This window comes from Polistes dominula, unplaced genomic scaffold, assembly GCF_049000335.1.
Source record: "Polistes dominula isolate Pdom_NZ unplaced genomic scaffold, Pdom_raw_medaka contig_15, whole genome shotgun sequence".
NCBI lineage: Eukaryota > Metazoa > Arthropoda > Insecta > Hymenoptera > Vespidae > Polistes > Polistes dominula.
This window is the reverse complement of record NW_028300915.1, coordinates 4317562-4330213: the sequence shown is the minus strand read 5'-3', so window position 1 is coordinate 4330213 and position 12652 is coordinate 4317562. Positions and strand designations below refer to the sequence as shown.

Genomic DNA, 12652 nt, shown 5'->3' with positions numbered 1-12652 from the left:
AGGTCTAAATTGGATGTATAGTTAATTGGTTCGCGAATGTATGTTATAGTATCTGTATTGTGTAATAAAAGATTAGATTTATTAATACTTTCTAGTAAATTTTCACCATTAGAATCATTTTTTGGACAATTCCAGATTGTATGGTGTGAATTAAAATCTCCCGCGAAGAGAGTAAATTTAGTATTATCTATATTATTAATAACCGTATCCCACTGTGACTCAGATAAGATTCCACCTGGGGCTCTATAACACGCAAATATATCAATGGCAGGTTTAACATTTTGAATACTTATTCCCATTAATTCAACACTTATGTCCGGCACTCTTAAATTTTTAATTTCATAGCATATCAGGTTTTTGCGTACTAAAATTAGAATACCTCCTCCTCTTGAATGTAGCCTATTTTTTTGGAATGTTCTAAATCCAGGAAATTCGATGTTTTTGGTGAGCCATGTTTCGACACATATTAGAATGTCTAAGTCAGTTAGCAAGTGACGTACTTCTTCTTCTTTTTCAGAAATAGAGTGACAGTTCCAGTATAGTATTTTTAAATTTTTATCACACAACTTAGCCATTTTAATAAGTATTAAAATTGTATAAGGCAGCACTTACATTCTTAAAAGTCGTATCATGTTACTTACGTCCTTGTCGTCGGCGTCGACGTCGTCGTCGTCGTGGTTGGTAAAAATGAAAAGCGAACAAGTTCATGGAATCCAACGAATTTGATTTTTGTCCGAGATTCGATTATATATATATATATATATATATATATATATATATATATATATATATATATATATATATATGTATTGTACTACATCGACCCTGTGTATTACAGTAAGAAAATCTTACAAAATTTTATCGATAAATTTTACTTTATTTCAGGTCACATGGATCACGTTTCTCATATTTTTCTAACAAAGAACAAAGAAAATTAGTAATTCTTGGTCAGTGTATTATTCCGCAATGCTAAGAAAGCTGTTCGTACGATTTCGAACTAAAACCGTGCCAAAAAATGACCTATCCTAACTGTCGTTGTCAGCATACATCAGTTTGTCGATAAAATGAAGACAATTGAGATGGAAGATCATCTAAGGTGATCACGAGATTTTTTCGAATAACATTATCATCGATAAATCGAACGATATTAACTAAAATATGAGTTGTGTGTGTTATCTTCTCGTGTTTAAACTATTAATTTTTTTTTATCTTTAAAATTTATCGATTGATATTAGGATGATTATGAATTGTTCTCATTGAAGAAAAGAAAATATTCAAAGTTAAAGTAAAACATCGATTTTAACTCTACATGGTTTTTAATCGAAAGATAGATCGGGCAAAACTGGCATTTTCAAACGTCATGTAGGTCAGCGCATAAATGAATGTCAATTGGGGAATTGCTCTTGCAAGGTTGCGGATGCGCCATTACGTTGGATCCCCTTAGACGCATATATTAGCCTGGCAAATGAGCGTGCCTTCGTTTGTCCCTACTGTCGTACCTGCTAACGCCATTTCTCTTGAAAGAAATCGCTTACGTAGACGTTCATTTTCTCTATTTCACTTGTTCACTATCTCTATCTACTATCTCTATCTTTAGCTTTTATCTTGCGTATTATAGAAACCAGAGAAACATCACTCCTTTTATATTCTTCCTTTTCACTAGAAAACTCAGGAGAGTGAATTTATAAGCGAGTGGTTGTGTATGACTCCCTACGAAAGATGCAAAGTTGAGAGTCGGGTTGCAAAACGAATAACATCTGGGTTCAACGTACTTTCTCATTCTTTTTATGGAAAAAAGATTCTTTTCCTCTGGCCGGCGTTAAGCTTACGCGAGGTAGATTTCCCAATGCGCTACTTATCTGCGAGCTTGCAGACCAATGCATCCGAAAGTGCGATTTTCTACGTTTAATTCTACGTCACGAAATTTCGAGGTCGATAGGTATTAAGAGCTTATCCGTCGTACACCACTTTGGAGTACCTCGACGACAACGACGACGACGAGAAGAAGAAGAATTCTTCTACGAACATTTTTTTACATTTACCTTTTTTTCTCCTCTTTTTTCTTTCGTCAGAACTTCAACACTTGCAACAAAACCGTCCCCCTTCCTCAACGACATTTTATATAATAATTCCGCTAATAATCTTCTCGCGTGTGTCTCGAAAGTATTTCCACGTTTTTTCTTTCCTTTTTTTTTCCAAGTCGACTAACTGTAAATTCTTTTTTTTTTTTTTTTTTTAATAAATTAAATCTCTTTTTTCTCGGTATTTCGAACGTATTTGCAAAAACTATGTCGTAGGTAACGTATAAATGTTAAAATTCGAACAACGTGGGAATTGAAAAATTGGGAAATACAATTTGCATTGTACTTTTTTCCCCCTTTCTTTTTTTATTTTAAGCAAATTCTGTTACAAAGCTTGAACGTGTATATTTTTCTAAATTTCTTCTAATCATTTTTTGTTCGATTAAAATTCCTAAGCGCGTTCGCGTCCTACAATGTAGAGAGTAATTTTTAACAACGTATTCACTATATTACGAATATTCTATTCATTCTAAAAATTAAGTTATATGTTATTCTTTATCAAAAATCGTTAAATTATTTTTATAAAATTACTTTTGTTCTAACGCGTTTTAATTGATAAATGAAAATATAATTAAACGAGAAACGAAAAACATACACGAGCTAGCATTAACAACTTTATTTGCATGTCTGATCATATATTGATATTTACTACTTTCTCAGAATCACATCATTGATAAACGGTAACTACGCTTGTTAATAATAAGAAAATATACAAAAATATTTCTATAATTAGATAAAAAATAATAATAATAATACTAATAAGAAATAATAATAACAAAATCTGTATATTATAATATAGATAATTACAATGAAGTTAAATAAACGTACAAAATATCTGATTTATTTGACACATTTCCAAGCTTATGTAGGATATTCGAAAATACTCATGATAAATTGTTATTAATGATCTCGAGTTTGTCTTCGTGAACCGAAAAGAGAGAGTAAGATAGATAGAAAATAAAAAAAAGAACGAAAGGTAAAGGTAGAAAATGGGATGATGGAAAGTATGGATTTTCGAAGATAAAGGGATAAAGTAGCATCGCTCATCGAGTACCCGATGGACCTTTTCGTCCTTCTAAAAGGATGTTGGAGGCCACAGGAGTGCGGTCGAACAAGATCCCGAGGAATTGCTGGCAATGAGCCAGGAAACATAGCGCTACGGTCGTCACATTTTCCTTCGGTGAAGTCACGCCAAGCTTTCCGGAGTACCAAGAGAAAGAAAAAGAGACAGAGAGAAGGAAATAGAAAGAGAAAGAGAAAGAGAAAGAGAGAAAGAAAGAGAAAGAGAAAGAGAGATAGAATGGGCATCAAGCCTGTAAATCTCACATAGATCTAAATCATGGACCCCAACCGAGCATTGACCATTCCTCGACTTTAACTAACGCTTTTATACCAAATGTGGAACTTCCATTCGACAAGGAAAATTATTACCTCTTACAAACTTTCTAGTCAAATTCTAGTTACAATTTTTAACCTTTTTTTTGATTTTTTGTTTTTGGTTTTTCTGCATTCCCCTACCTACCTAACAACCTCTCGAATAAAATCGATTAGATATATGTTATGTATGTATGTATTGTACGTTGAAGATTAAAGCTATTTGATCGACACCTATACCCTTCTACCTACCAACCAAACGAGATTTGTAAACACATTTGGAGTACCGATAACGAGGCAAACTATACTACCATTCGCCTTTATCAAACACACGTAAACAATGTTAAGGATTAGCTCGTTAATCCAAAACACCGAATACAGCGTAAATTCCTAGAGAAACAACGGCAAAGCAACTTCGATTACGTTTAATCCTTTCTTCTTCATCTTTCTCTCTCTCTCTCTCTCTCTCTCTCTCTCTCTTTCTCTTTCTCTAACACACACACACACATACATTCTCTTGATCTTTCTTTTACTTTATTTTTTTATTTATTCGAATCTTTCAAAAGAACTAGTTTGATCACGTTGAAATCGATCTATCGCATTATAGTCTTTCTTTCTTTCTTTCTTTCTTTCTTTCTTTCTTTCATCATTCTCTCACGAGGATTCATTTCAAACCGTTTCATTGCTAGGATAAAAAAGTATGACCTAAAACTGGCACATCTCGTACTTTCACCTTTGACACAAACACACATGGACATTGTGGGTAAAGATACTCTTTTTTTGTCTTTTTTTTTTATCTAACTATCTCTTTCTCTATCTCTATATAATTTTCTCATCTAAAAGTAAGAGAAAAAGGGAATGATACAAAAGGGAACATGCGCGCGAATGCATTTAATTACGAATCTTTCCTTCATACCCTTCATGGGATGTGGATTCGCAGAATACTCAAAGAAGTTCGTAGATACTATTGTCGTTAATTAACTCGAATGCGAAGAAGAAGGGAATAATAAAAAAGTTAACAAATATATATATATATATATATATATATATATATATATATATATATATATATATATATATATTAATATCTTTATCTTGAAATTCTTATTATTCAGGACAAAATAATACTTGAGTTCTTTTTAACAGATGCAAAAAATATCAATTATTTCGAATCTCAATAAATAATTGAATTCCTCTTTAGAAATGAAATTTTACGTTAAATAACTTATTAAATAGTTATTATGTAAAACAAAGTAAAAGTTATTAATTGAAAATTAAATAATACTTGACTTTCTTGAAAGAATCTTGGTGTAAACCTTATTTACATTGAAGAATCTAGTTTAAATTCGTTTAAAATCTAATACTTACTTGATTGAAACTTTCAACATTAACAAAACACTTTAATTATATTTCTTTTAAAAAAACTTTTACAAAGGTTAAACAATTAAAGATTTATGGTATGTACATCATGAACTTTTTTATCTAAAACAAAATTCTAACCGAAAAATCCTTGTCTATTGCTCGAAAAGTATGAACCTTAATTACTTTTAAATAAGACAGTCTTGACTAGCTTTCATTATGTTCGTGCTGCCTCCTCTTCAAGATAGAACAGTATATTCTTTCTCAATGTTCTAAGAACTCCGCTGATTACTTTCTTAAATTATTTGTTCGTCGTAGAAGTTTTCCGTAAAATTGATCCGAACTTCGTGCTTGGAACACCGATACGCGAGTGAGAAAGTAAAAGAGAAAAACTCAAAAGGGGGAAAGAACTACTTCGACTAACATTGCGTACTTCTTCTCCTTCTTATATTTTTCAATAAAAATACCAAAAAAAAAACTGTACCGAATATATGTGTGTTAGTAATTATAACAGTGAACTAAATTCGAAAAATATTTTTTGAAAAATATTCATAATTATAATATATAGAATAAATCGTAAAATTCATATTTTCAATTTATTTTCATAATTATCGATGAATTATTAAAAAATGATTAGAAATATAATATTTATTTACTCGTGAAAACGTGAAATTACACTTCAATTGAAAAATATTACGATTATTCGTAGATTTATTTCGATAAAGTTAACAAATAAAACAATTCAAAATCATTTTCCTTAGTTTTCCCTAATTTTCAGTTTTCACAAAATATACAAATAATATTATCCTAAAAATTGTTGTTATTCGTTTCAATAAAACTAGATATTGTTATTATCGATAATTTTACAAACGGGCTTTAAAGATTTTTACGAAAAACAACATTGTATCAAAAGAATGGTACGTTTGTTCGAATAACTCGTAGAAAATTCAAAAGCTTACTACCCGTTGGTGCATCGGAAGAAAGTGTTAGATAAATTATCCGACAACTGGAAATGGAACGAAATAAAGTGAGGTAAATAAATCGTATGTGTATATTAAAGAAAGAGAAAAAGAGAGAAACTTGAACGCTTGGAATGAACTTTCAATATCAAAGAATTCTCTTGATTTTTTCCTAAATAAATATTACCAATGATAAAATCAAAGGAAAAAGAAAATAAACAATATTATATATGAAAAAAAACATATCACGTTTCCTATATGATAAATTAATTATCTCATTGCATCATATTATATTAATTTATTTTATTTCATTTTTTTTCCTTACGTGTGTCATCTGTAATTTAATTTTATAATAAAAATTTGACTCCACCGACGTAAAAAAAAAAAGTAAAAAATCATAAATAACGTTTCATACCGTTCTCTACTACTTTTTTCTTTTTTTTTTTTTTTGTATCTCTTTCCCATAAACGTACAATTAGCAAATTGTACAATTTATCCGTCGGAGATATCAAGTTTCTGGCACATTAATGATGCTTCCATGACAGTTTCCCTCTGTAGTACCGTAATTTGCACTGATACGCGTGTTCGTTGCTTTACAGGATCATTTGCATATCCTAACCGTACGCCTACGTTTACAAGTACCATTGCACAGCATACATATTCTACGTGAAAATTATTTTACAAATTTCCACAACCTCTTACTAATAATAACAGTATGTCGAGCGTGTATATACCAGCTTACCGTAGGTATATTTTGATATGCGTATCATTCGAAAACAATTTTAAAACATTTTAAAATACACATTTTAATAATTCAACTTGATAAATAAATAATAATATTACGAAGAAAAACACAAACATAATTCTTATTACAAGTTCTAAATAATTATATTTGCAAAAGGGTAATGTAAAAACACAAATGTATTAACATTCGTAATAATATTTGTTCCTATTATATATAGAAAATAGTGTGACAAAAATATATATGTGTGTGTGTTTCCTATGAGACCAGTAAGATCAAAAAGCTACTTAGAACAAATCCTATTTTCTCCATAGAACAACTTCCCCATTATGCCATAGCATCGAACAACACGCGATGAGCGTTTGTTAGCTTTCAATAATCGACGGTCTACCCTGTGTATCATCAAAATCTAACGGCTTTATCTCGTTTATATTATACAACAGTATCCCTTTTGTATACTACCAGTAATGAAAAACATGTTCGTAAATCACATGGTAAGCATTTGGTCCAAAATTGCCATTGTAGAATTGAAAAGGACCAAATTGAAATGGAAATAATTTATTACGGTATATAATTATTTCCCCTTTTATCAAACACCATCGAACGTTGAATTTTTGAAACAACTATAATATTTAATTACTTGTTATTTATTATTAGAGATGATTTAAGACCCCCTAAAAAGAATAAATAAAAGTTTCAAATCAAAATAAAACAATTCGTATTGCGTATATGTTATAAGAATAAGATTCGAACATTGTTAAATATTGTAACCCTTAAACCGCACTATAAGCAATATAATGATTGTTGCAGGACTATCCCCTTAGCTGTTGGTAATCCGGATGCAGCAAAGACCAAAATCGTGGATGTCAGCATTGGCTGGAAGCAAGCCAAACCAATCCGTTTCGACGCTGCCTACAATGAGCAACGATTTATTTACCAAGCCGATCAACCCAGAGCCGAAGGTTCATCTCGATTAAACTCTGCACCACTAGCTGAAAGAATAAGAATAAAAGAAATTCCCTAGCGATTGGCTTTCTTTTTCAATTCGAATGAATACAAACGTCTCTCTTTCTCTCTCTCTCTCTCTCTCTTATTGGTGATACTTTACTTATACATATTACAAATACAGTTTTAGTTGTATAGTATACATAAGAGAATCGTGTAAATACAAAATATAATTTAAACTTTTTTTTATTTTTTTTTTATTTAAATCTCCAACGAAAGTTTCTCGACGAGGAAAAATGATTTTTTTACCCCTTTATAAAATTTCGTTAAATATATCCATGGTAAGGGATGAATGAATATAACTTCTCATATTTTCTTACAAATACTTTTTATCAAAGGTGTTTAAAAGAAAAAAAAACCTTAAAAAAAAAACAAATGGAAGAAGAAAAGTAAATAACATAAGCAAACTAGATGAGTTCACCGAACGAACAGACGAAATTCCATTTGAGAACTTTTAAGAAACTAGCAATTCGTATTTGCCAACATTGCACCCGCTAATGAATAGCAGAATTTGCTTAACGAACGTTGTAAATTAAATAGAGTGTGATTCGTTCGTTTTGTTAGCACTACTAGCAATTCTTGATTCTTCTTCTCTTTTTAATCAACATCACGAATTGTATGGAAAAGAAAGAAGGAGAGAAAAGAAAAAAAGGAGAGAGAAGATAAAAAAAGGAAAAAAATAAGTTTGAAATTAGAAACACTCTAGTTGCCATTAAAGAGAATATTTCAAAAAGAGTTTATCTACTTAACATTAAAATTGCATTGGTAAATTTAAATAAATTAAGGAAGTAACGTTTATTTCTTTTTTTTTCTCTCTAAAGTTTTAATCCACACATAATACGAAACAGTTCTTATCGGTATTATTTGAGTATCTACATGAAATGATAACAAATTTTTTTTAATTTTCGTATATAAAATCAAATTGTTCTTTCGAAAAATTGTATATAATATTAAATCCATTGTTTCATTAATAATAATTTCTAATAAAATCGATTTATCATTGTAATTTTATCACGAAAATAAACGACTAGCGATTAATTTCCATTATTTATTCTACAAATGTAGACAATTTTCGAATACGAGCAAAATAATTTAAATTGGTAAATCTACTCGAATAAATAAAAATGAAAATCATATATACATGCACACACAAACACATATATATATATATCATCCTATTAGAGATTTATAATATAAAAAACATTCTATTTTTGATTTGTAAAATATATTTTTTGTTGTCTCTTTGTTTTTTTTTTTTATTAGAGATATCAAGTTAGCATGGTTATTTTAAACTGAAAAGGCTACTATTTTGAAACAGCAGAGGCAACGACGATCGAATAAGGTCAAAGTGTTTCTCGTCGGTGCTTTTCACGGTAAACGACATACGTATATATATGTAGGAAAGCCGACTTGGCGAAGGCTTCTACGGTCAATAAAAAAACAATTACCAACGCCTACAAAACGCTAGAGTACAGAGACGACACTCGTCTCCCTTTTTCTATGTATGCCTATGTATACATATATACGTACACACATACATATACTATATATATATCCGATATACTCGAGTTTATCTTTTATTCTCTTTCTCTCTCTTTCTCATAGGACTCTCTCGCAACTTTCAGCACGTTTACAAACGCGACGTTCGGTTGGTGGTGGTCTACGAGCGCTTTTGAAATTGCTTCGTCGATCGTTGCCCTGGCTGTAGTAGTACTACTAGTTCTACCCTTTTCCCTTCAAATCGGATTGCTGATTGCTCTTCCTACAGAACTGCAAAGGACGTTCTCAATTCGATTCGATTATACATCACGAAAATTTCGTCCAGTGATTTTACACGTATACAATCTTCTCTCTCTTTCTTTGTTTACTGTTTTTTCTCTGTTATTATTTTTATTATAAATTTAATTTCATACTATATGATTTTCTACTAGATATGTTCGAGAACAAACATCATATCTTATTTTTATACTACGTTAAACTAAAAGCACACATCGTCGTATTTCTTACGAGGAATCTTAAAAATTTATAAAGATATAATCCCCATTTTATGCAATAGGAACGTTTTATGTATGTGTTTTGATGACTTTTTTTACAGGTGTTTCGTACGGATGTTTTTTTCCATTTGGGGTCTTTTTCTTTGTTCCAGACATGCCATCCATCTCTTGATGGGGAAATTTTAAATAAGACCTATACACAATGACTTTGGTAAAGATTTTGAAAATGTAACCTCTGAGAGGTTACACTTTGAATAATACATTTTGTTTTTTTTTTCATGTAAAAAACGTGCAGCACGTGTAATGGCACTTTCATTAGCACGATCCTACGACAAAAAAATGTATCCCGCCATTTCTCCGTTGAAATAATACCCTGACATATTTCAACGCGTATACTTTGTAACTGTGATCACGAAAATTTTCGTGAAATACGTTTATATTTTATTAAACGGTGACCTTTCGACCTACAGTTAGTTGTAGAATTTTTTTTTATTCAGGATGTTTTTTATTTTATCATATAAATATATATATATATATATATATATATATATATATATATATTTATTCTTTTTGAACATTTTATATGCTGCAATACCAAAAGATTGGTCTTACAATCGATAAACGTAACTTAAATGAATGAAACATTTCGGATGAATCAATTAATTATTTTCTATTAGTAAATAATTGTGGAAAAAAAAAGTATAATAACGTAATGATAACTTAATTTTCAATCCTTATTACCAAATTCTAACGAGAAATTCTAAAGGAACGAAAGATCACATCGTTTGTTGTTTCCACACAACAATGAGATAAATTCATAAATTCTATAAAACACACAGCGTCCTCTCATTGTCCGATATTTTATCTACATAGGAAATGCTGGAAGGTATATCAAAATAAATTGCATTCCATTTATCGGAATATGCTACAGAACCGTGACGGTTTATTTGTGAAATGAAAAAAAAAGGATAGAAAGAACCACAAAAAAAAAAAGAAAAAAACAAGAGAGAAAGAAGAGAAAACTCAATGGAGATGGGATAACTGGATTTTTCAACGAAATTTCACGTTCTTTACAATATTTGGGCATGGTTTAGAAAAATTTTCTATTGAAATTCCCCAATTTTAGGGATTATCGAGCATACGTGAAGTGAGCTATTTGGTAAATAACTTTGAACAATTTTTTATGTATATATATTAACGTTCGCGTGTGTGTTGTCAGTGTCTATGCGTTTTATTGTTTCTTCGTAATATATTTTTTTTTATTCATTTAATTTCTGTTTCTTTTTCTATTCATTCCTTTTTTTTTTTTTTTTGGTTCGAATAATAACGACACGAGTGCAAAAATTTTTTTCATTTCGTTGCGAGTGTCTGCACACAGACACAAAAGAAGAGAAAAAGAGTATATGTATGTTACACCACCAACACATATGTATGTGAACTTTATACTTTGGGAAAAAAAAAGGTTAAAAAAGAAAGTAGAATAAAATAAAATGTCTGCATCAGCTCGATAAACGAGAAACTATATTTCGAAATATATTTCGTACCGCAGTAACGTGAAGTCAATTAATTAAATGACAGTTTTGATAACAGAATTGTAATGGTTGTAAGCAAGATGTAATTTACAGTGAGTCACCTGAAATGTTTGTTGTGACAGAAACAGAGGTGTAAATAAAGGGGTTCAAATATCCGAGTAAAATTTCAAACGATTTCATATTTGCGATTACAAATAACATTTTTTTCCTTTTTATTTTTCATGGAAAATGAAACAAACGTTCGTTATTTTATCAACTTTAAGCGAAACTATTAATCGGAAAATGAAAATAAAAAAAAGAAAACGAAAAATAAGAACAAGCTTTTATCCAAAATTATGACCATCTCTGATTAAATATAAATTCTATTAAAAAATAAAATCATATTAAATCTACGATAAAATTAATAACTATCAATTATATTTTTTTTTACGATACACATTATAATATTATTAAAATTTAGATAATGGCAATAATAAAGTCACAAATTAATAAATAAAATATTTCTCAAAGGATACAATATCAAACTTTTGACAAAATTCTATTAAATCAATAATAATTATATAATCCTAATCTTAAAATGTTCTAAAACGCGAGTGTAGCACTTACTTTAAAATGTGTTAATGCGCCTAGGAAGATCAGAATTCGCTACCAGAAGGTATCGATGCAAAGGGAATTGGTAAACTTGATCCTCCTCGCAAATAATGTTATCTCCATATTTGAACTTTGTGGTATAACAGCTCGCTACTAGCGTCAAATCCATTTCGAAAGCGTGACTACGCAGTATTCGTTGTATAAAGCGCAATATTAATACTGGATCGAATGTTTCGATATCGTCCTGTTTCTCGATAACGTTTGCTATACAACATAGTAACTTCATTTGCTTGGAGATCAAATTGAATATTAATTAAAATCGAGGTCGAGGAAAAGTTATTTCGTATTTTAATACAAAAGTGAAACACCATTTTTTTTCATATTTTCTATACGATCTTCTTCAAAAGGTTTCAAATGGGTATACTGCTCAATGCTTTAATCCAATCAATTTGAACATATGCCTGTGTTATATGAGAACCAATAAATGACTAAAATCTAACAATTTAAAAAACAAAACAAAAAAACAACGGAATATTACGAGAAAAATAATAAAAGTAAACCGGTGTATATCAAAGAATTGACAAAATAACTGAAATATTATTTGTAATTCTACAAATGTATAATTTACGTATAATTATATATATATAATGTGTATTAATATATTAATTTTTATATTAATATATTAAATATAATTATATATAATTAAGCGTATAAATTACAGGCGTATTATTTAATTCCTAATGAAATTTCGAGTCAAAGAAGTAATGAAAAAAAAAGAAATTAACATACGTAAGTATAAAAGAGACAAACGAAAATTTTCGTTAGAAAGAAAAGACAAGACCTTAGAATTCAAATGGCAAATTGATCTGAAGCACTGTCGTAACCACCACCGAGATAGCGATGTTCAAATTGATCACAAGAGAAATTAGAATCTTCTAGGTCTCTGATCAATGCGAGACATTCAGTGTAAAACGCTTACATCAGTCTTTGACCGAACTTACCCGAATATCTGATC

General features: G+C 29.9%; 2 protein-coding genes across 3 annotated transcripts in view; one reads left to right on the top strand and one right to left on the bottom strand.

Annotated features, from left to right (window-relative positions):
• LOC149033179 (uncharacterized) overlaps nt 1-7618 on the top strand; it is a 38813-nt gene extending 31195 nt beyond the window's left edge. Inside the window, exon 2 of the mRNA XM_089170479.1 lies at nt 7326-7618. Coding sequence (XP_089026605.1) covers nt 7326-7539 — 214 coding nt within the window. The 3' untranslated portion in view covers nt 7540-7618. The remainder of the gene's footprint in view (nt 1-7325) is intronic.
• dpr1 (defective proboscis extension response 1) overlaps nt 1-12652 on the bottom strand; it is a 291921-nt gene that overhangs the window by 229840 nt on the left and 49429 nt on the right. The window lies entirely within an intron of this gene.